This window comes from Struthio camelus, chromosome 6 (assembly GCF_040807025.1).
Source record: "Struthio camelus isolate bStrCam1 chromosome 6, bStrCam1.hap1, whole genome shotgun sequence".
In the NCBI taxonomy this organism is placed as follows: Eukaryota; Metazoa; Chordata; class Aves; order Struthioniformes; family Struthionidae; genus Struthio; species Struthio camelus.
In genome coordinates, this window is record NC_090947.1 from 18,865,025 (window position 1) to 18,890,062 (window position 25,038).

General features: G+C 38.5%; 1 protein-coding gene across 2 annotated transcripts in view; it reads right to left on the reverse strand.

Moving 5' to 3' along the window:
• Positions 1–477: 477 nt before the first annotated feature.
• UBE2E3 (ubiquitin conjugating enzyme E2 E3) overlaps positions 478–25,038 on the reverse strand; it is a 59,827-nt gene continuing 35,266 nt past the window's right edge. For both annotated transcript variants that reach the window (XM_068948390.1, XM_068948389.1), the window contains exons 4-6: positions 6,515–6,647; positions 4,540–4,687; positions 478–2,985 (exon numbers count right to left, since the gene is read on the reverse strand). In XM_068948390.1, coding sequence (XP_068804491.1) covers positions 2,888–2,985; positions 4,540–4,687; positions 6,515–6,647 — 379 coding nt within the window. In that variant the 3' untranslated portion in view covers positions 478–2,887. The remainder of the gene's footprint in view (positions 2,986–4,539; positions 4,688–6,514; positions 6,648–25,038) is intronic.

Genomic DNA, 25,038 nt, shown 5'->3' on the forward strand with positions numbered 1-25,038 from the left:
CATGCTTTGTTTACGAGGCTGTGCAGATCCTTGCTATTAGTCAGGCTAGACTGCATTCTCACTGTCTCGCCCCGTACAACTTCCTTCCCTTCCCTGTAAGACTTCTAACAGTTGTTAGCCAATGTAGATCTGTAAGTGAAACCATCTCCATGTAAGGCACCCCATCCATCACTGACATCACAGAACATGAAGCAGCTCATCCAAGAACATCTGTAAATACAGAAATAAGGTTGATACATCTTTGCCTTTCCATTATATTTAAGATATTTATGTTTAATATATTTATGTTTAATATATTTATATTCACCCATCCCTTCTCATGTGATATCAGCAAGTATTTGCTCTGAATGTGCCCAGTATTCACCCTAGCATAGCCAGGAAAGAAATAATTAGAAAGCATCAGAGTCTCTTTGCAACTGGTATTTTGGACATATTTCCATCAGAGGTTTCTCCCTTCCCCATGAAAACAGACACACATTCTCATTTAACAACTAATTGATTTATTTAACAATACAAATTTCTTTCTACTGCATGGTTTAGCAGAGAGAACTTGAGAAACAAAATTAGCTTTTTTTTTAAAGTTTAAATGTTTACACAAAACAACCTTTACTTCAGGAAATATAAAATTTACACACAAAAAAAACTACATTAAAAAAGAACAGATTCATGACAAACAAACAAAAAAAAAGGATGGGAATTCAGTGTAAAGTATCCAATTGCAAGGAAGGCAAGATGGGGCAACACTAACAAGGCATCCCACTGGTACACCTAGGTATTTTAAGTTGTAGGTACAATACAAAAACAAAATACATTAAAATTAGGATTAAAATCTTTATTGTTATACCATAATATTTTATGATATAAATATCTGTAAATTCTGTAGGCAACATAGTTAACATGTGAAATACATAGTCTGCACTTCACTGGAAAGTCACTGGAGTGGTGTACGAGCACTGTGTGATATTGTAGTGCACTAACGGAGAGCAGTGAGCAGACTTTAGATGTCCAACATAGATGTGACGATAGCCTCGTTTCTTTGCCAATCTGTGCTATTTCTCACTATGTTCAATGACACAATGAGAAACTCTGGTCACCTTCAGCAGTGATTTCCAGCACTTCATCTCCTGGCATTAGACTGTTACCTGACTTAGGTGTATTCACCTGCCAGATCCCCTGTTTCTCATTCCCTTTTGCACTTTATAACCTGAACTCTAAAGCTATCTTGTAGCTATCAAGAGAGACTGGCTTCTAGGTTGAGATATTTGGGATACACAGTTCTTCAAGCCACCTTCAGCAATCTGTAGAAATATTTAAAGTAGGGCGGACAATTCATGCTCAAAGGTCATGTGATACAAAAAACCGGATCTATATAGTGATGGCTAATTTTAGATTAAAATCTTTTATCATTTTCTATTGCTTTAATATTTAAACTTAACATTCAGTTTTCATATATTAAATGCACAGAGCATCTTATTGATGGAAGTGCTACAGTATCTCCAGAAACACCAGGTGATAAGGGAGAGAGTAATGTTTAAAATTAGGCGTAATTTTAAAAATCGTTTAAAGTGATCAAAATTCTTCTGTATAATCAATATTGTGATTGGCAACCCACAAAAGTTTAAATTATAAAACTATTAGTGACTCTACTTTTTTAGCTGTATGTACTATAAAGCTGTACCTTTGTTACTTACAGATGTTACAAAATTTCCAAGGCAGAAAGGGAAAGGGGGGGAGGAAAAAGTAGTCTAAAAGTCTTACAGATTTCATTTTCACTAACAAAAGTTAATTTCCCCCACAATTGTTTTTATGTCATAAAAATCTGATTAAATTTATTCTACTCCTTTCTTTTCTGGACAGATGATACAGTGTTCAGTCATGCTTTGGAAGACCATTTTCAATGGACAATTGTAATTTTCCAGATTAGCGAGTCAGACTTGCTCTAATCAGAAACAAAAGCACCAGACTATCTATAACTTTGCCCTGGTCCTGCAGAAAAAGTTAGTAACAAAACTCAGGCAGTCCGTTATGAGAGCAGAATTGGGCCTGAGGCAACCAGCTACAATAACCTTAGGAGCAGGAATATGCGATGCTCTCGTTCCAATTTGAGAAAGAGCTGAACAGTATGAAATTTAAGGAAATAGTAAAAATGACATTTGTTCTGTAAAAGAAAACCAGAGAAAATTTAAACCATCCACAGGTGTGCATTAAACATTTAATAGCAAGCCTTTACTTATGTATATTAATTTAAAAATTACCCACAGGGATCTGTGATATAATGGCCCTACCTTGTTACTATAATTAAATTTATTCAAATATTAATTTAAAATAGGAAAACAAAGAAACTGCTCCTTGGGGAACATGTTTATTGTGTTTGAGATGATACACTGGGTGCTCTCTGAGCTACAAAGGGAAAAAGGAAATCCTTTCATTACAAACTGACAAAGGTAAAAGTTAAAACAGTTTTCACAACAGCATGTACCACATATTGGAAATAGATCTGGGTTTAATACAAATGACATAATTCCTAGTAATCTACAGCTACCTTTAATAACTTCATACAGATAATGAATTAGGCTAAAATGCACTATAATATTTGGTTGACTTCAGGAACAGTATCCTTAGTACATCACAAAATACATTTTGATATCCCAAAGAAGCAAGACTTGCAAGTAGGCATTTTAAACGTAACTAATCTACAGCTACAAATTTCTACTCTTGATAGCATTTACCTTTTTTGGGGGGCAGTATCCCAGTCTTCAAAAGGATAAAAGCAGAGTAGAATCAGTATAACATATACACAGAAGTCCGTATTGTAAAGGCTATAAAGATTTGTTGCACACTGTAAAGTTGCCTTCTGCACCTTCACACTGCACAGGTAGTTTGTCATTTATGTTGCATATCTCTTGGTCCACTGTCTGGCTATCCTGTCATGTTCTGCTCTGTTGGTCAGATACTGAGTGGCTATGCTTCCAACCAGAGGATCAGCTGTAAAAGACAGGAGAAGATACTTTAGAAACCATTCCCCAATAAAAAGGCATGATATAAAAAAAATCAAAGCTATTCCTAATATAATCTTTGTTAGGCCATCAAATGCTGTGAGATATAATGACGCTCTTATCCTACAAGACATTTCCAAGAGAAAACACACAGGGCACAATGAATAGGAAGAGATTTTAATCTGCTTTGGTAATCCGCATATTAGTATGTTAAAAGACAGGCAGATACCTATGTTCAAATGTTACAGATGCTCTTTTCAGCCAAAACTTGACAAAAAGCATGGTAAGTAGTTTTGTAAGATCACCAGCAATCCAGGCACCATTTTGTCAGGCATAATTTGCTCATGTTTTCAAACAACAGATGGTTTGAAGCTACAACTCTTCCCAAGAAGTCTTTTATTTTTTAAAGACCTAATCTGCTCAAGGAGGGTAAGCATCACCTGTACAGACAGACATGCTGCCAGCTGATGGTGATGAAACTACAGACAAGTACAATAATTCCCTTGTAAGCCGCCGCAGAAAAAAAGAACTAGTTAACTTCAAAGAAAACAAGTAGGCAGAGCCTACTTTCTAGGGCCAGCAAGCTCCACACACCTGACTCCAGGATATATCCACCAGCCACATCCTGCCTGGGGGAAACTGTACTGTAAGGTGCAGCATCTCAGTCTCAGTCCTCCTACTGTTCCCATCACAGAATACAATGAATCTTACTCAACCCTTCTTCCCAGCCAGGCACCCTGTTTTCCTCTGGAAGGACTACTAGGTGCATAGGACAACCTGGCATACTCCTGTCATGGTGCTGGGACAAGACTAGAGCACATTAGGGAGGAACAAACATTGAGAGCATCCCGGTTTTACTATATCAAGAGTCATCAACATTTTGTATCAAACGTGCCAATCTGTTCCCTCCCTGCTCCTTACCGTAAAGTCTTCTCCAAATGAATGCCATCTTAGCATTACCTCTCAGTTCCTATACTGACCATAGGCCATTAGCATTCATTGTATAATGACACTGGTCATACAGTTGCTGCTGTGAAACTTTACTGCTTCCAGTGAAGCTCCTCACCTCCCAGCAGGAATAAGGGGTTCTCTCTGAAAATGGCAAACATTGTCCCTCTCACATTTGCAAGATGAAACATTTCAATTGCTGTCTTCTTCAGAGAAGGGACTCCCTGCAGTCGCTTCCAACTTGAATGATTTATGACTCAGTGAAGTCAGAGAACTTTGTTGCATTCCTGGATATATCACTGGATATATCACTACAGCTCCTGGGATACAGACCTTCAATGGCAGCGATTTTATTTTTTCTCTTCCACACCTTGGAAAAAAATGGGCTCAACACTGTTTGCTTTCTGTTGTGCCTTTTCAGGAGTGAAAAGGGCCCTTAAATGTGGAACTGTATGCCAACACAGGAGCATTTCATCCCCAGTTCTAAAAATATTAACTTGGATTTAATCGAAATACAATCAAACATACACATTATATATCATGTCAAATAATCCAAACAAGTAAGAGGTGATGATGCTCAGGTGAAGTTCCTTACCAGGGTTGCAGTCTGTCAAAAGAGAACAAATAGACAGCAGAACCTTTGAGATAGTCAAAGCAGGGCTCCAGTTGTCTTTCAGAATATCCAGACAGATGACTCCCTGACTGTTGATGTTGCAGTGATAAATTCTGGTACGGAAAGTAACCTAGAATGACAGTGTAAGAGAGAGAACAGAAGTCATTACAAGTTGCCTTGGAATGCTGTCCCTATTCTCTGAGTAGCAGAAGTGTATGGGGCACCCTCAGTTCTGCAGAACTTCTGTGGAGGCAACTCCTCTCTGTTCATTTTCTAAAATAATTTCACTTAAAAGAAAAGTGCATATTTATTTTAGTCATGGTTACTTTTTAGGAGACCTACCACGGAAATCCTTGGTGCATAAATTACTTCCACACAGGCACTCTGTCTGGTACCCCCAGAAATTAGGACCTACTTTGTTGTTCTGTACACTATTAAATGAAGATATTGAACTGCATATCAAGAACCAGCTTACCACAAACAATACTTTATTGCATTTATTGAAGGTAAAGAAGTAGACAGAGTTAGTTCTGCATATTCAGTCTTAAAAACTGATCTTTTCCTTACTTCCAAAAGCCTGAATATAGACCCTGAGAAGTAATATTTAAAACTGGAATATCATGTTATTTTTGTTCAAATTAGCAACGAACTAAATCTTTGTAATACCTTTCATTAGGCAGGACTTATACATCTAAAACAATGGTATCATACTAACTGATGCCACCCTTGTTTTAAAATTATTTCAGACTAGTATTGGTAAACAATGAAAGTATAATTCTGCACAAATAAGAAGTCAGAAACATTTGAAGTGCCATAATTACATAAAGCAGAATAAGATGGGCAAAATTTTCTTTTTCATACTGGTGCACAGGGCAAAATATCCATGAAATGTTTTCTGAAACCACTGAAAGTTCAAAAATGGCCATGCTCTTAACCACGTGATTGCTCTAAGCCACGTGATTTTCATGGAAATTTTGTCTAAAATTCTCCATCACTTCATTGTAACAATCTTAACTCAGGGAACATTAAATTTTGTGAGTTTTGGAGGAGTGTGAAATATATAGAGGATATATCATTCTTTATGTTATAGTGCTTTAGGGAATGAAGAAAAAAGATATTGGATTTATAATAACAACACTATTGCTGCAACCACCACAAGTTGTAGGAAATATTGTGTGGTAGAACATATTTATTCTTTGTAAATGCCAGCAGTGTCCTTCTGGTGTCATGGACAAGATTTGTAATTTGGCATGGCTGCACGGGGAGGTGGGGTGGAGGGGGGGGAGGCTTAAGGAGGGAACAACCATTAGCTTCCTTGGCATCTGTTAGTAAATTATGATTTCCTAAATGTCCCTACTAATTCTGAGCCAGGAAATAAAATTTAATTTAAGATTGGTGTCATTTTATAGCTTTTGCTTAAAAATACTGTCAAACAAGGCTGCTGATCTAACCAGCTGCAAATACACTGACATTTTACAATAATGTATGTTAGCCAACTTGAAGTCACATATAACACCTTAGTTGTCTATCAAAATGAATTTATTTTTAGCCCTCTCTTATTTTGGTATCAATTACCTGAAAATATATAATACAGTATCTGGCTCATAGGAGAGAAAAGATTACTATACATATATTCTATCAGGTAGAATGAGAAGCAGCAGCCTAGAAGGTTTGTGATCTTTTCTATTAAAATTTGTTCTTTGAATCTTACTCATGATCAGAATTATCACCTCATTTATCACTTAGCAAAGCTTGGAAACCAGCACTGGTGGGGTAATCAAGAAATAAATTAGACACAGAATTTTTTTGAAATTGCTAGCCAAGATTTCAGGCCCTTTAGCTTTCAAAAGACTATAAACAAAATTGATTTTCAGAAAGTGCTGAGCACTCACCCTCTACAAGTAACATTCACTTACATGTAAAAAAATTAAAAACATAATAAAAACCTTACCCTTACCTTTGGTGGCTTGAATGGATAGTCAGATGAAAATGTGATATCCAAGAAAAAAACACCTCCTTCATATACAGAACCTGGAGGTCCAAGTATAGTAGATCTCCATTCATAAATGTTATCTCCTTTAGGACCAGCGCTGTGTAAAGAAGGAAAGAGAGAGCGAGAGAGTCAGATGCACCTTTGAGACAGGTATTTTATGGAGATATACATATACATATATACATATGTACATATGTACATATATATATACACATATTATATGTATATGTATATGTATATGTATATATTTGTTTTGTTTAACACTAACCACTTGCGTATCTTTAACATCTGCCTCATTTCCAACTGATTTCAATGGGCTCAGTCTTTTAAATAGGCATAAAAACTGGGCACTTTGCTGTCCGTGGCCTTCTATGCCTTTGAATGTATAGGAATGGAAATGATTTCCTATTGGACTGTCACTATCTGAACCATATCCCCAGCTCTGTTTTCTGGCGGATTTGGTTGCTTCTGAGCTTTGGCTGACCTGGAGCTCTGTGGTCCTCCCCCATGACACGGTTTCAATGCACAGCCGGGAGCTGCACATCGCAGCCACACTCACCTTCTCTGCACATTGCATAGATCATACCTCCATAAAAAATGTGGCCTACAAACACACTGATACACATTTATTGCCACTTTTTCATAGGCTGGAGAGTGAAATGTTAAACACTTACTCTGTGATTTCACATTTCCTGTCCACTACATGAACAGGAAAACTGGGGCTGGGAGAGACTGAACAAAGTAACCTGGAATTTTCTCAATTTCTGAGACATCATAATTAATGCTAATAGAACTCGGTGTCCGTCTATACCTCCTCACAAAAAAATCAAAGCAGAATCTTATTTCCATAAGCAAGTCTCAAGGTAAAAACTAAACTACCTTTCCACAAACTAAACTACCTTTCCACAAAAAAAGGTCCAGAATCCAAACCGCTCAGGTCCAAACTGACTGCTAGGGAAAATAGCACTGCTGAGCTCACGGAGGCACTGTGGATTCCCCACATCCCGCAGACGGCTCAGTAACCAGGCGCAGGGTAGAAGCGCCTTTCCGTCGTCCTCCACCTCAGCAGTCTCTCCAGCACTATGTACGACTTGCACACATGTGGTCCTCGCTTTTCTCCCTCTCCCTCTGTGGTCACAGGAGCTGGCACTGACGACTGTCACATCTCACTGCGTGCGAAACGGGTGACAGGGACGTACTACGCTGTAGCCAGGGAGCTTGTGGTTTCTGGCACTGCTCAGCACGCCTCAGAGCCTTCCTATAAGGCTTCCTAGTGTTAAGGCTCTTCCTATGTCATGCCACCTAATGTACTTGTCATGCATATGTCTCCAGTCTGTACCACAGCATGCTGGACGTTCACCCTTACTATGCAGCCAAACATGCGGAGACGTTCATCAGAGATGAGGAACACGAGCAGTCTGCGCTATGCATCTGCAATTCCCATGTCAAAAATTTGGCTATTTTTACACTATGGTCATATTCAAGAAACAACAAAAAGCTGATTTTCATTATGAATTCCCTTTCAGTTCATAATTTCCCAAAATGTTTTTTATTTTGTGACTCTTTCATGTACCAAGTGTTTAAACAGTTGCAGACCTTTCCTTAACAGGACAAGAATAATTATGAATTCTGGCTGACATCCTTTTTAATTAAAAACAAAAAAATTATTCGTGGAATGGCAGCTATTTTCCAAAATGAAAGTAGATAGCAGCAACGTGCTAGCCTCCAGAGAACAGCCAAAGAAGAAAAGTTAAAAGTGCTGTTAAATAAAGTTTGGGCCTAAAATCACTGCTTTTACCTTCCTATTGGCAATGCATGCACAAAAGGGGGAAGAAAAACTGCAGATAAATTTTAGAGAAATAAGGAAAATCCACAGGCAAGGAGGTCCATCTTTTATGACGCAATTAACTGTTTGTGCCCTCAGTCACGCCAGCAGGTAATTCTGCTCGTGCTCTCTAAAAGCAATTAGTGTAAGAACTGAAAATATCGAGGCAATAATGATAATATTTAAAACGCACACAGGCCACTGAAATGTTTTAATTAATTCTTGACATTCATCAAGCTTATAGCTAATTGGTATTAGGCTTGGAAACCAAATTTCTATGGAGCAATTCAATTTCAGCATTCGATGTCCTAATGACTGTTTTATAGTTTAATGCAGAGGTTAGTGTTCTTGCCTCATGTGGCAGCTACCTTTCTTTCATACACCTTTAACGGCTGGAGGCAATTCAATCAGATTAATGAAATAGCTGAATTAAATTAGTGACATATTTCAGCCCAGCGAATCAGTCACAACTAAGCGCGGCTATAGCATCTAGTCCTGCGCCAAACTATCTGGTAAGCACTCCCCAAGTCAGCACAAGGGCACCCATCAGTGAACGGCCAGCAGCTAGGTGCAATAACTCTCTGCCTGTTATTATCTACTAGCCTCTTCTATGCTACTGTTAGCAATACATAAAAGGATAAGGCTATAATGTGAGAAGGGGAATTCTTGTCCTTCTGAGAGGAAGAAAGTGTTGTGTTCAAAACGCCTGTTACCACTGAGAAAGGACTGCTGCAATATCAAAAGTAATATACAACTGTAATAATACACGCACTCAGGTAAAGGAGAAAATTGTTGAATCGAAAGGTCGGCTATTTCAGTACACCTGACGGAGGTTCGTGAAGTTACCTATTTTAACAGCTGAAGTGCTGTCTCACTTCCCAGTGGTGTAAGAGCTACCCCTGCTTCATTAACAACTTGAAAATGCCAGCAATTACCGTATTAGTGGTATGTGGAGACAAGAGATTAAAGAGCGGAGACAAGACATCACCCTCGGCTGTTACCACTGGCATATTTCCACTGCAGATCGTATTCAGCCAGCCATACCCTACTGTGTATTTTGTATACATACCAAGGCACTCTTTTTTGGAAGTAAACAAAACAGCACTTGTTTCTCTCAGAACCTCTCTAAGGCTCAGCAAAACAGATCTAGTCACGGCAGCTTCAGCTTCTGCAGTGCTTTCCACAAGGACAGGGCAGTGGGCTTGCACTGATTTGGGCAGCTGCAGAGAAGAGCAGAAAGAACAGTCCTGACTCAGCAAGCCCCGCAGTTAGGTGCCTACTGTAGCCTCGCTCAGGTCAGCGCCTGTGACTCTCCCCACCGCAGAGCACAGTGCAGGCGCTGCAGGGCGCCTCAGCGAGCGGACTGCCGCTCCTTCATGCCAACCCAGCTTGTCCGCTCCCGCGGAGGACCACGATACCCAGGGCTGAAAACCGGGAAGAGGGAAGCATTACTCTGTCTCATTTTCTATCTCATTGATGCGTTATATGCACAAATTCTACTCTTCTCATGCTGGGCGCTGAAGAGGTTGGCCCAGGAAGTGGTTCTCGAGACTGTATTTTCAAGGCTTATTCATAGAAGTTCTCCTGCTATTCAAGAGGATCACCCTCCTATTTAAAGTTGGGTGAGGACTTACATTTAAAGTGTCCTTAAATCCTTACAGTTGTGGTGAGTAACAGCCTATGAGTCTCTCTGTCTGCCACACTGGATGGAAGATCCTAGGCAGAGCACTCCCATGGGGAATGTCCAAAATTATTTTTCCTTTCCTTTGTCTTCATCATCAGAAGACCCAGCTCTTCCTGAGTTCCTTAAGGGAGTCTATGTGAAGAAAGAATCCTCCGCTATTCAATCCTTTAAAACAAAAAATCCTGACAGAGCAAAGGATCTAATGATTACTTAAATGTTCTGGCTACACAGCATATCTGTGCAGTTAATTGCGACTAGCCTGCCACTCTATTAGATTAGCTTACAAAATATCCCAAATTTAGTAAAGACACTATCTGTATAGTCTCAAAACAAGTGGAGTGGTTAATGTTTTTTAAATATGGGCTAAAAATATCTCAGACAAAATAATAAAGCAAGTCATTTGAAGTGACAAAAGTCTTCTCTACAAAATTAAGATGTTTTTACTTAATACATAAAACTGCATTGATTTTTTAAATAACCTGATAGAATAAAGCTAACTGGCTACATCTGCTTCCTAAGTAAATATTCATTATGCTGCTTCGCTGAGGGAGATATACCTGACCAAGATAAGACAAAGGACTTGCAACAGCATTCTGTCCAAGCTAGTCAGCTGAACAGATTTAATTTACAAGTGTGACTTCAGATGGCGAATTTGAGAAGACATGAGGTTAAACTCTAGGGGCCTACAGGGTCACATTAGGTTCTTTAAACCTAACACTACTGAATCCTGAGTCTCAGGTTTCATGAAGATGAAGGATGGCTTTTCCAGCACAGTGTTATAAGTGTTCACACGGAAGCAGTGGCATTTACACCACTAAGAAGTTTGACAGACTCTTGATACGGTTTGTTACAGAAATCAGAATTCAGCATTTGTTACGATCACTAAATCAAAATACATTAAAGCTGCCGTATGGAACCAGATGCAGGATGAGAAACTAGGACAAGAAATTTCCAGCCTACATGATGATAGTAGCCTGCTGCTTTCTGCACTCACTAAATACACTTCTGCTGTCAACAGCACTCATCTAAAACACAGTGCTCTAAATTCAGTGGCAGAACATAACTTCATAGTAGTGAGATTGTGATCATTAAAAAGAAAGAACGTGAAGGAAAATGTAAGTTAGCTAGATTTGATGTAAACTCTGTGTTATCCTTTATTATGAGACACAATTTGGGTCTGTGACAGGATATAACTGAGGGAAAAAATTGTATTTTTTCAGGAAGCTTCCTGACAGTGAAATCCCTCAGACTCTGAAATAATCTTATAAGAAATATGGCTGGTACCATAAAACTAAAAGTACTTGTCTACATCCCAAGATGACCATCAGGGATGCTAAATATTGACCTAAGTGTTGGGTTCCCAGAATGTGCAAATCCCAATGTATCAGAAAACTCCAACAGAGGAGTGAATGACCCCTAAATGACTAAATTCTGGACGACCAAATATTTTTCTAGGTTTTCCTTTCAAAGACCCCACCCTTAAGACTGATACTTCAGGCTCCCCAGCTAGATATCATAAAGACAGCAGCTAACAAACCACATGGGATACATGGAGTGAAAGCTATGCAGGAAAAACAGCCTCCCACCCTCTCTAAACGTTTATCTCAAGATTCAGCAAAAGTAAAATTCCCAAAGCTCTTCACAGACCACTCAACCACAATGACTCTGCCGCAATGGTTAATTATAATTTATACAGCAAAGTAAATAAAGGCAGTGCTTTACAAAAGCAGTAAGATAACTTTTTCTGTTTTTCTTAATTCAACTGTAGGTACTAAGGAAAGGAACAATTAATGTCTGCACTTAAATATGTTCCACAATTATATACTTGAAAAATCCGGATCATAAAGTTACATACCGAGTTTTGCAAAATCCGCAACACAGCTTCAGGAATCAAATTTTACAAATCCTGCTGTAAAAAAGGCACTCAGCACACTGCCAGCACGAAAGGCTTTGTTTTAGACAGTGAAGTCTCAGTTAATGTTCTTGGATGGTGTTCTAGGCTGGCATGATGTTCTAGGTTGTTCCAGGTTAGCCACTAGAGACTAACAGGGCTGCAACATATCCTATTAGCATATACAGCTCAGGAAAATACACAGATCCTATCTGCAATGAGTCTGCTACCTGCCTCATCACCCAAGCATTGATGAACTCATCTCTAGTGGAAGGAGAAAACTCCAGGCTCACATGCAGAGGGCTCTTCTGCATGGGGAAGTTGGTGCAGGGGCAGGGACTCACCACACCAACCATGCTGCGTACCTAGCGTGGATGTTGGTATTTGTATCGCAGACCTCCTAAAAAAATCAGTGTAAAGAGATCAGCAACTCTCTGAGGCCCAGTCAGCATCTAAATACTATTTCCAAGAAAATACTATTTTGAAGAAAATTTGACCTCTTTTTCCAGTTTTGGAGGCCCTCTCTTGTACTTTTGGTTCCAGTCCTCAAGAAACAAAATGAACATTAATTAAAAAAACATACTTTTGTGACTTTCAGCCCAGAGGCCTTGAAAAACAAACAATCATGGACAGTGATGTCCTTTTTCTTTATTTTTCAATGCCTAGTTTACATGGCTCTCTGGAGTACTTACTCTTGATATCCATATTATTAGTGCCAGTGCCTAAGTGTCTATACTTACACAATGTGAGTGGTAAGGTCTCCATACACAGAAAGTATACTGTTATCACTGGCAAAAGCCTCAAATGTAGCCCTAATTTTTGGATTATAGCATTTTCCTGGGGCAGGATACATGTGGGTTGTCTACAGCAATACATCAAGTTCATGCTGAAAATGCTTTTTGATAAGGTACTTGCTATTATTGAGGTTTCCAGGTTATGTGCAATTTCTTACAAGGAAGAAGTTTCAGCCTATTGTGTTCTTTATATAGCTATAACTGTTATTATTTTATCTGCCATCTGTTTGGTGAAAAAGAAAGGTTATTTACTGCTTCTAAAACATCCATAAAGGCTGTATGTAATTGAAGATACATGGAGTCTACAGACCTCTGCTTCTGTCACTTCCTTAAGTCTATCATGCCCTTAAGACTGAAATCTAGAAATTACTGTTGAAAAAAGCCTATTTTTAACTCATGGATCCCCTGATAATTCAGCCAGTTGTGAAGTGGTACAGGACTTGTGCCTGGGGCCATGGTTTGCTGCAACAGTAAATCCAGCTTGAATTCCTACTACTAGATCAAAAACAGCACGTCTGCTCAAAGCAAGTGCTGATCCAATATAAACCAACTTTGCTAAATCATACATGTTCCAAAAATGTCAATGAATTAGCTCTGTAACACCAGGCTTTATGCTTAATCAGGTACCGTTTTTCCTCTTGCAGCTAGCATAAAGAGGGCATAAGCTTCACATTGCATGGTCCAGCTTAGAAATGTAATCACGTGATCATATTTGATTCATGTCAAATTGTACCATTAGGGGTATCTAATAGTGTACAGATCCAGTATTAATCACCCTAAAACGAAAGATTCCAGACTGTAGTGTTTTAGACAATTAAAACCTCCAGGACTAAGCTTGTCTTCAGTAGAAGAATATACACTAAAGAAAGCTAGATAACTTAAATCATTTGATAATGCTGTAATATGTAGATACCCCAAGTAATGAATTTTGTAAAGCTGCTCTTTTTTCCACTGCCAAAAGCCCCATTAACTAAGTTTATTGCTACGATAGCTGAACTTTACTTTCCTATTTGTAGTCACATTAGTTCCTAGGACCTTTTTTGCTCTTGTTAGCAATTTCCGTCCATTTTCCAGAACAAACATACCCAATTCATGGAGGCGGAATTTCTGCATTTTTTTCTTTTGAAAAATAACTATCCCCAGAATGTAGTTTGGTAAACTGCAACACGAAATACTGAAGTTAAGCCGGATAAAAAAAACTTGTTAGATCAGATTTTGTCCATGCTCTTGACAGAGGAGTTGTAAATAAATATACACGACCCAGGCAATACACAGAAAGTTTACCAAACATGACTTGTTCTTGAAAAAAGAGAAATCACAGGACTCAAAGGCATGAATAAAGCTCTTGCTAAACACTAGATTTATTTTAAAATATCTTGAACTCTGCAATCAATTTCCTTCCACATGCAAACACTAAAAAAACTATCCTTTTACACGCTCCCTATTAAAAACCAACCAAACTACAGTAAAGTAAAGGAAAACACTTCCTGCTACTTCAACATGTGTTCACAATAACACATTCATAATTTAGGATAAAATAACAGACTAGTTCTTGTGTTTCCTTGTCATCACAACTGAAACACTAGTAGCACTAGTGGCAAAATGGCTGCTATTTTCTTGCTATCGGCATAAAGCTCAATTTGTACTAAGGCCAAATCACTTTGTCACTAAAAGAAATATGTCTGCCAGGTATACAGTTCACTTTTTCCTTCCACTCAAAATTGCTTATTGAGGTACCTGTACGTAGCAACCAGGCAAGTTCTGAATTTCCTTCCATGAGAGAGGATCCTTCTCAACTCGCTAACACAAAAAACTCATTTGGGATACACGCACATTTTTTTCCTTTGGTATGTTATATATTGATGGTAGCAATCCCTACTGGAAGAATCACGCAGTACCTGAGGAGGCATAGCTTAAGGTGCCTGCCTACAGCCCCACCATATCTTCCAAAGGCAAGGAGATGAGAGCACTGCCTGGTGTTGCTGTAAAGTGTTATAATTTGTGAGGACAATAATGGGACAATTCAAATCCATGCAGAAGAAAATATCTGGAGATCTATGGAATATCTAAAAGTTCATATAATTACCTCCACAGTACTTACAATTATCATTAATTTTATTCTGAAAACTATCTATGGTTCTTATTATTGTACACTCTGCTTGTTTTATATTCTTTAACAGGTGTGTCATCAAAACCTCTCTGATAAAATGAAATTACACCCGTTTTGCAGATGGAAAACTGAGACAGTCAGACACAGGATGGCTGTCTAATGAGTCAGACACAGGATGGCTGTCTAATGTCACGCTGAAAACCTGGGCCATAGAGCATGAGTAGAAGGTAACTCTCCCAAACCAAAGGCCATCAACCTACCCACTGGCCTGAGATTACACTATAAGTATCTCATTCAATAGTTCTGAGGCATCCACATATTTCACAATGTCCCTTTTTATGTCAACAAAGAAATCTATTATTCCCAAAGCCCTTTTACATATACACTAGAGATAGAGGAAGAAAGAACAGTTAAAACAATCAGTCTCACTAAATGCATCTAATTAACGTAAAAATACAACTGGCTTTACAAAAGTAGTTAACTTACGAAGATTCATGCCTATGAACAATAACTGGGCTCAAAATAATTCTGCCTAGAAAACAGTGTTTTTCAACACACAAAACCATTAGTTTATTAGAGAACCGCCACAGACCAACAATTCAAGCCTAAAGGCAGACTCAACGATTAAACTAGCACATGGTGTTAGTGTCATGGAGATGCTTTTCTCTTATGTCATAAAGGGAGAAAAGGCAATTTAGTGAACGCAGTTTATTCAGAGACTTCATGAAGGACCAAGAAAGACAGAATTGCTGGTAAGTCACTTTCACTAACAAGCAAGCACAGCCACCTGTCAAGGCGATGAACACCCAAAGCTCTTGGTGTTAGCGCAAAGGAACCTTTTCCTCCTGGGACGTCAAGGATTAGGTGTCTCTACTACTTCACAGGAATGTAGCTAAAAGTTGCCTTCCTCCCCCCCCCCCCCCCCCCCCCAAAAAAATCACCTTTTAACTTCAGCAATAAAGTTACAACTTGGCCACATGGAAAGAGAGAAAAAGTTAAGCTAAAATCAGCAAGTCAGGCAGCACTGCCTACATTGAAACACATTAATACTCTGAATGAGATGCATCCACTTAGGGATTTAATGGTCTTTAACACATGCATATTAGTTTCATGCTTTTACTTGTTACATACTAACTTCCTGAATGTCACCCTATAGCCGTACTCTTAAAATAGCAAGCACTGAGTATTTCACCCTCAAAAGAACTCCATATTTTCATCATTTAAGTCAATTCTCAGTTCAGTCTTCTTGGTCATCTAGAATACACTTTCTTTCAAATGTAATTCTATTATTCCTTTTAAATACTTCCTCCCTCTTGCCTCCATTCATTTCCACATCAAAGACTTAGCAGGGATACAGCCTAACAAAACAGAAAAGTCTCATGCCACAGTTCATTTTTTTGGATGGTTACCTTGAAGCCATAAAAGTCTGATGGAAATCTCTATAACTAGTAAAAGGCTAGATTTTTCAAAAATAGAATTTAAGTTTCCAGACATTCCCCACCTCCACCTATGCCTCAGTGGAGCTCATTAACTCAGTCTTTATAATGGTAAAAGAAGCTTAATTAATTGTTTCTGGAAGACTTTTTAGGGGTAAGAGCTCGTGCTTGTACAATGCAATCTTCACAAACAGATTGCGTAGGAATTCTGAAGAAAAGTCTTCCACCTTTTTTGTATCCACTTAAGTGCCAACTAGTTTAGCCGATACGCAAAGTGATGGGAATTTCATCAATGCCTGACCTCCGTACCATCAAAAATCTGCCTGTTACAGTTCTGCATTGCTGTTACAAGTCCCACATTGTATTTCATGAATGTTATTTGCGCAATTGCTGACTCCATAACTGATATTACCTTTTTTGAGAAGTAACAGGGCTTTTTTTCTCTACAATCTAAATCACCGTAGTCTACATAATTAGTCACTTTCTCCATCAAGAAAAAGGGAAAATAAAAATTATATGGCATCTACAGTGTCATGACACTTCTTTCTGCTTTCTCTTTAAATTTACTCTTGCCTTAATATTCTGACTGAACACATGCAGCTAACAAGTTCATTACAAACCTTGAGATGAAGAAATTCAATTCCAGATATTAGTATCCTTTTGCTTTTGGAGTACTATAAGTAGAACAGCTGCAAAGCAGACCTCCCTCATCTGCTAAGATTTTTACCCGCTGTTGCCCCAAGACTCCACTACCCCTGCTGAGACAGAAGAGGACAGGCCAGGACTACAATCTGGAGCCCCACAGAAGTGACAGCTGGGTTTGTTTAAATGTGCTGCTAGTTTCTCTACACTCTCAGTCTACCACTCTGGGGATGGAAATATGCAGAAGGGGACCCAAGCATTCCACAAACCACTGCAAGAAAAGTGAACCCTACTTTAATCATCCTAGCAACAGAGCAGCACGAATGTCTCCTTTAACATATAGGTTAAAATATGTTTGCATTCAGATTGAATTACGTTCAGAAGTTCAGGTTCAACTGCTATAGGTGACTAACTTGATGGAAGAAAAGAACATCAAAGGTGACGACAGAGAGGCTGAAGGCTGGCAAACATAACCATAGTATGTTTACAGCCTGGCTCATTCATGAAAATGACTGCACTATTTACACTAGGCACATCATTTGGGTGGATCTGGTCCACACAGCCATGCCACCAGCCTCTCAAATGATTCTGAGTGGCTTATAAAGCCACACTCCTGTGACTAGCTCACAATCCCAGCTCATGTTTCATTTCAGAGACACTGGTATTCAAGGAGGTTCTCCAGAATCTGCTACCAAGAAGATCGGACAGTCATAGCTTAAACAGTTACAAGAATTACTTTTTTGTTTGCAGCTCTTAAATGTTCTTAAATGAAAGAAGTGAGAGACTGCAGCTAGTTCTTGAATTAGAAAGGGCTATACTTGCTCACAGAAGCCTGAGTTACAGTCACTAAATGACAACCTCTTTAGGAAGACTTATAAAAACACCGAATCTGAGACTGAGCTCTCAGACTACCTCACTGTTTCTTGAAGTTCATTACCATCAAAACCAGATGCAGAAATGCCATGTCAAGTCAAACTCCATTTATGTGTTACACTGAAGCCTACGCCGAGAGCAGATCTTGGCTTTTAAATGTTCAGGTTGTTGGACTGACATTTCTCTCTAATATGAGAAACTCCCTCAGTCTTTGAGGCAAGACACTAAGCAAGAGCCTGAAGTAGCAGATACAGATGCTCTAAAGTGCCCTTTGTCACTTCAACACATTTTTTATGTTCTTCCTTTCAGAAAGCCAAAAAAATGGAGCGCTTGAGAGCTGTCAAAGCAGCAATAAATTTTAAAGTGAATTTAGTGTTTAAAGTGGGCAGATTGACAGTATTTGAAAAGGAAGTGTTCTGTTTCTCCATTTAAGACATACAGCATGAGTGTATTCGGCAGACTTCCTCCTCCTTAGCAGTTAGCCTGCTTTTACTACTGACCTTGTAGGGATGTAATCTCCAAAAGACTTTCAAATGTGCAAAGAAATAGGATTTCTATCACTTCCACTTATTCAGTATACAGCTGTAAGCAACAGAAGTTTTACTTCATGTCAGTAAGGATGACTTCTCAAGTCTGGCTCCCTTCAGAACATAGCTGTGATTGCCAGATGACTTTTGTCCCTAGCTACTTCGTCTGAATTGAAAAAAAATTAACTGCTTTGAAAAGGCATGAAACTGGTTACCCATAAAACAAGAACCCTGCTCTATGCAATGGTCTAATATTCAGAAGGCCTGTCTTTTATCTTGTTGCCACATTGGTTAATAAAACTTCCAATATTAAAGACTGATTAAATAAGATTTACACTTTTTCACAACAAGGCCTTATAGTTTGAAATGATCAGCACAGCCGTGGCTGCAGGCTTTACGCTATGTTTAAAGCAAAATAATGACAAGCCTTGCATTCAGAGCAGCACATGAGTTTATCACCAGTGACTATTTTTTATATTTCTTATCTAATATTAGATTGATTTTTTTACCTTTATATTTTTATCACTAAAGTAATTCTACAAATAAGCTTTTGCTTATAGGAATATATAAAGCAAATCTCTGCTCCAGCAGACCCAGCAGCAAGGTGACAGGTGCCGTTCCACGACCAATTCAGCCCAACACAATCAGCCCCATGCTTACTCTTACCCCTGCCCACACACTCCTGGCCCTCTCTGGACACCGGTAGTCATGCTTGTAAAATTGCAGATTAAATTGTTTTGTAGTACCGAGCAGGTTGAAAACTAACCAAGGAAAAGTGATTGCTTTTAGGCTGTCTCAGCTTCTTGAAGTAGTGTGCTGCAGACTTGCACAAATACCAGCACCAGCACAAAAAAGGGAGCAGGAAGTTGCAGGTGCAGCTCCAATTAGACTGGCTTAAAACATAGGGGAATTATACTCTTGAGAGTGCACTTCTTGATCAGCAGAGTCCCGTTTACATAACTAGAGGCACGGATAGTCTCTGTCTTTTTTCCCATTCTACTCTATCTATTTAGTACGTAAGATATATAGCTACCAAAGATTATGAGCACTGTTCCGTACCAGCTATAAGGCAGCCTTGATTTAGGTGCTAGAATATTATAGAGCTATTGCTAATGAAAACGTAAATACTCCTCCAACACTGCACCTTTCATTAGTTGAGTGTCATGATCTGGAGAGTTCAAAATACAAGCAGCTACGGAAAACAATGTGCTCTGCGTAATGCAGAACTTGAGACAACTGAAGCAACATATGATATAGCACATATATAAATGTAACTTGTGTATTAAAGCATTAAAAAGCCCTGTCAGTATAAGTTTTAATTCCAAAAGCATAGCAGTTCAAAGGAACTGAGAAGGCATTGGGCATAAAAGTACATGGAAATCCGTGTGTAATATTAAAGTTTTTTTACACTAAAAAGTGTACTAAATTGAAGAAAAATGTGAAAATAATCATCATTCCAGGAAAAAAAAAATCAATACACATCTTCTACTAAATGAAACAAATCTCACTCAGTAAAATTTGTTTAGTGAAAAACCAGCTCCATCCCAACTGTAACTCCCTCTAACAATGTTAATTTAATTTAACTCTTCCAAATGACTGTTCTTTGTGGAGGGAGCTGTAGCCTATCAAACAGAATTTGTCGGAGTTAGGCGTGGAAGCAGGGCTTTATAAACCTTCTCTAAGACAGCTGACAGCTAAAGCAGAGTAGTGAGGACGAGCTAGGAAATCCGTGATCTACACAGAGCTCAGCTATAGCCCTTGGGTAACTGGTACATATGGACCAAGGTGTGCTGCAGCTACATTCCCTGTTTTTCACTTCTTGGTGTTTGGAACCAGGATTAAAAAGAAATGTTAGTGCTCACTGCCCATACTGAGGTTGATCAAGGCAGCTGTTAAAACAGCAGCAGTTGGCTTCCTGCATGAGGGCAAAGCAACTCTGAACCTGGGCAAAGCAAGGAGCACAGGAACAGCCCAGCGTGCTAAACCCTGCTCCTCAACAGGTAAGGTTGCAGCACCAGTTGCACTACAGTCAGGTGTTAGATAATAGCTATAATGTGGACTGCCAAATGGAGGTAATTTCAAGAATAAAAGGTTCAGACTGTGCAGGTTTTTTATTTAAGACTATAAGCATGATTTGTTTTGTACTGCTGCAAAATTCATCAGGTTATATTCAAATTAAGTGTAATCTCTTCCAACATGTCTTAATACTTTATATTGATACATTACCCTGCTTCCTGAGTATTTTCAGTCAGTCACATAACATTATGTTGTGAATGTTACTAACCACACTTTTGCTTACATGTGCAATCTAGGAAAAACAATGTTCTTCTGATAACTCATCTAAAGTTCTCCTTTTGCTGAAAATGCCTAATTTTAAAGTTTGTGCAGCATTACTAGGAAAATTAACTTAAGACAGATTGCTTACTCTCTGTACTTAACAGATTTAGAGCTGAAAGGATAAAAATTTTTTACTAGTACTTAGCCTGCTGGGATTGGTTCCCAATTTTCAGATAATCAAATAAAAAAAAAAACAGTAAATATATCATTTTGATCTTAAACCTTTTCACTGTGTATCTCTAAGACAAGATCAATACTCTGTTTTACAGACAGAATAGCAAGCATAACAGAGAAATGACTTGCTAGAAGTTATTCTATAAATAAGGGACAGAACTGGGTACAGAAACAGTCTCCTGAGCCTCAGACATGTAACCAAGGCACCAGGTCACAGTGATTGCCACTTAATGATTGAAGGTTCATTAAAATCTCCTCCACTGCTCATATACTTGAGTTTCAAAAATCACACAAACACACATTATCTATAACCATGGTGTAGAATAAAACTATCTCCCCAAGAGACAATTAACAAAACAAATCCAAAAGGAAAGTTTTCTTTCTTGTTTGCATCTTCTTTATGTAATTTAAAAGTGCTGGAAAACAACAGTAGTAGAAGTAGTAGTAGTAATAACAATAATAATTATCAATAAAATTAACATGAATATGTTAATATTATTAATTATATAATTGTATAATATATTAAAAATAATAATAATTATATCTAATTCTGTAGCCTGGTTCTGCATTCTTTGTGCCCAAGAGCACTGCTGTACCTCCCCAGCTAATGTTACTTACGAGGTGTAGAGCTCTACCACCAGTCCCAAGCATCTCAGGCATTTTGGGCTGGGCAGGGGGAAGTAATTTCAGCCGGTTGCACTCCAGCAATTCCCAGCTGTCGTGCAGTCTGCAGGGACTGCAGGAGGCTGCTGCAGGTTCAAGTGGCAGAAGGGCTCAGAATAGGAAAGTCATAAACAGCTCCTTGACAGTTTGTTCCCTCTTTCCCACTTACTAAGCACATATCAGCAGAGGAGACAATACTGAAAATGGAAAGATGCTGGACAATTTTTTTTTTAAAGGAGGTAGTTTTCAACAGAGTACCCAAAGAATCTTCTATAGCCCATTGATAATTTGTGAACACAAAAATCTAGCTTTTCAGGGTTACGTTTCATCTCCCTCCTGCTCCTCCTCCAATTCAAGAAGCAGCAGTAGCCTTCACCGAGCAGAACTCCAGAGGAGCTGGAAGCTAATTGCCAGATATCTAGGAAATCTTTCCAATCTGCACAACTCCATCCAGTCTGCAATGCTTTACATCAGCTTTTTTGGAACCTTTTCATTCTTATTTTTGTGTAACAAATATTCAACAAACCAGGAGCACTTTAGTCTCTCCTAATAAAACAACCTAAAATGTTAACAGTTCAGCATGGAATTGATGAATTAAATGCACTTCTCTGAAGATCTGAGCAGAAAGAGTACAGGGATTTCCAGATTTATTCTTGAAACAGCGCTTTGGGCTACTTCTTTAAAATAACTTTAGAACTACAAAAATGAATACAAACAATGGTTGTAATTTATTTACATGTCTTGCCAAACATATGGCTGGTAAAAATGCTACACTTATTGAGGAAAATTTAAATGAAAATCTTAAAGGGAGCTGGGAAGGGTTCAGACCACCACAGAGGAAGGGAGGTAACATCTTCATCAGTAGAGCTGATTGAAAAGTGAGCGTCTGACAACGGGCTGACTGCTAAGCAAGGAAGGATGACTCTAAACTACCCCCGAGCCCCACGGTGCAGTCTTCAGCAGCCAAAGGATTGCTCTAATTTACATCTAATGATATTATGCCTACCAAGACTGACGCTGCCGTATGTCTGTGGTCTTGTTAGAACATGTCCTATGCCCAGGGCTGAAAGGAACTGGTGACACACAGCTTTTTGCTAGCTTTAAAGCATGACTCTCCCCTTTACCACCAAGCATTAGAACCTCTTTGGCTAAAAGAAACAAAGCAAGAACTTTCACGTAGGGCAAAACATCTAGACTGCTCGATTTCACATGCTCTGGAAAGATTTTGTCATGACCAAATCTGGAAGAAGTACCTTAGTTTTTTTTATTTTGTACAAATTCTGTCCTGTGGATGTTGCAGATTCTGTTATGTACAAGTATATACCCTTTTCAACGTTCGGTTTGACATGCGCGCCTTTTGGATAATAAGCCTAACGCACACTGCCCTTCCTGGCAGTTTCAGGTCATCTGCTACAGGCAGTATCTTTCCTAAGTAAATACTAAATTAAATAGCTAAAATATTGTTCTCTGCAGGGTATATTCACAAAAACAGTCAGAAGACATCAAGTTTATAGCAACTGCCACTCTCAGAGGAATCATATCTCCCAAACCAAATGACACTTAATGACAATCTTCATTTGAGCTGCTATTGCTAGCAAACTGCAGTATTAACTACAAAACCTCTTTTGCTGAAAAAAAGAGTGCAAACTTGTAATTAGTGAAAGGCAGAAAATATTGGAAATTACCTGGCTCTCTGAAAAGGTTTTAAAATTTATGGATTTTATATAATTTTAAGCACTTACTTTGGTTAAAAAAATCACAAAACATGATAAGACTGCATTTAGTAAAACAAATAATTAATGTGTAACGAAAAAACAAGGTAAATGCAGCTTTAAAGGTTCACCATTCATCTACAAGGACGGTTTTGTTTGCCTCTGTCACGTGAACATAAAAAGCCCAGAACTAGCTTAAAAAGGACTGGAACAACAACAACAACAACAACAGAAATTATAAGTAAGACATGCTTGGTTTTACTTAAAACTTCACACAGTTAAATAAACTACAAACACTTTCTAAGACTTCACTGCAGAGCTTCCTTTCAATAAGTTTTCCTCATTTTTTTCCGCACCAAAATACAAAAAAAACAGCAAGAGGAAACACAAGAAATGAGAGGGCTAAAGGAAGGAAATATTTGAGGAGAGAATGGATTTACATACTTTTCTTTCTTCCTATCTCTTTGCAGGAAAAAAGGAAGAACAAGAACTTTCCCAAAATTAAAAAAAAAACTTATTTCAACACCACACTGGGAGAATTTCCACTTTAAAAAATAAATCCCGAATTACAGCTGCAGAGCTAATTTTTCAGCAGGAAACATGCAGGACAAGGTTTGACTAGTTGAAGCTACTCATTCATGTCATGTTTTGATCATTTAATATGATCAAAAATGTTTCACCCCAATTAAAGGCCCTGGTGGCTGTTTCCCTCTGCAGCCTCCCTCGCCTCAGCCAGCTCTTTCTGCTGCTGAGCACACATCGCCAGGGCCCGTGACCGAGCAGTCCGCTCGACCAGTGCCCTTTCCTAGCCACAGCGCTGTGTATGCAGTCCTGAAAGCCCTGCCTCCTGCTATGCGTCCTGTTCGTTTGCTCGAAAGGTAGTCTCTTCTGTGCTGTCGCAGTCAGTGATGGTTACCTTGGCTTTCCCAGTATAAACCGACAGAATACTATTAAACTTTGGTCTTTGTTTGTGGAGACAAGCTACAGCCTAAATATCAACGCTGAAATATTCCAGGATTTAAATTAAGGAACACTACGTTTCTGATCCTCTGTGACTGCAGACGTGGGATTTTTTTTTTGCTCTTGTTCTAGCTATGAAAATTGGAGATTTGAACAAATTCTATTGTTCTGTGAGTATCACCTCGATTTGCTATATCTAAAAACCTGACTATTACTGACTATAGTGGTAAGGTACTTCTGATATCTTCTTTACGGTTCAGCTGACACAGTACTCGAATGTAAAAAGCTCAGTGAGTACATCCGTTTTGGAACAATGACCAATTCCAGTCACCTTTTAGAGACGGATATGGTTTCTTGCTATATTTTCTATATGAATCAATGTCATACATTAAACCAATTATGTTCTGAAGCTAGGATTCAAGTTCACTTTGTCAAAAAAGTGACCTGTTGTTGCTAAGGATAGCCTTTATACTTATTTATGTTCAGAAGAATCATTAGCTTAATTGCTTTAACTTGACTTCTGCAGAAGGCAAAGTCTATTTAAAAATCTTATTTCTATTTCATTACATATTTCCCTGGGAATTCCAAATGCCTCTGGATTGTATTCTGCAACACAAACCCTGTTCTCTGAAATGAGAAGTTAACCCAGCATATATCAGATGTCTAATAATGTTCGTTAAATGCTATCCTTGGTCTTTTTATTCTTTTTGACTATAACCTAAAATGTCACTGAACTGATCTACTGCTAAAATAGAAGCAAGATAAACGTAGTTACTACCGGCCAGTAAGTTACCATCTTATCACACATACAATGATCACCCCATATTACACTTCAGTCACCAACTATGTTAGGTTCAATA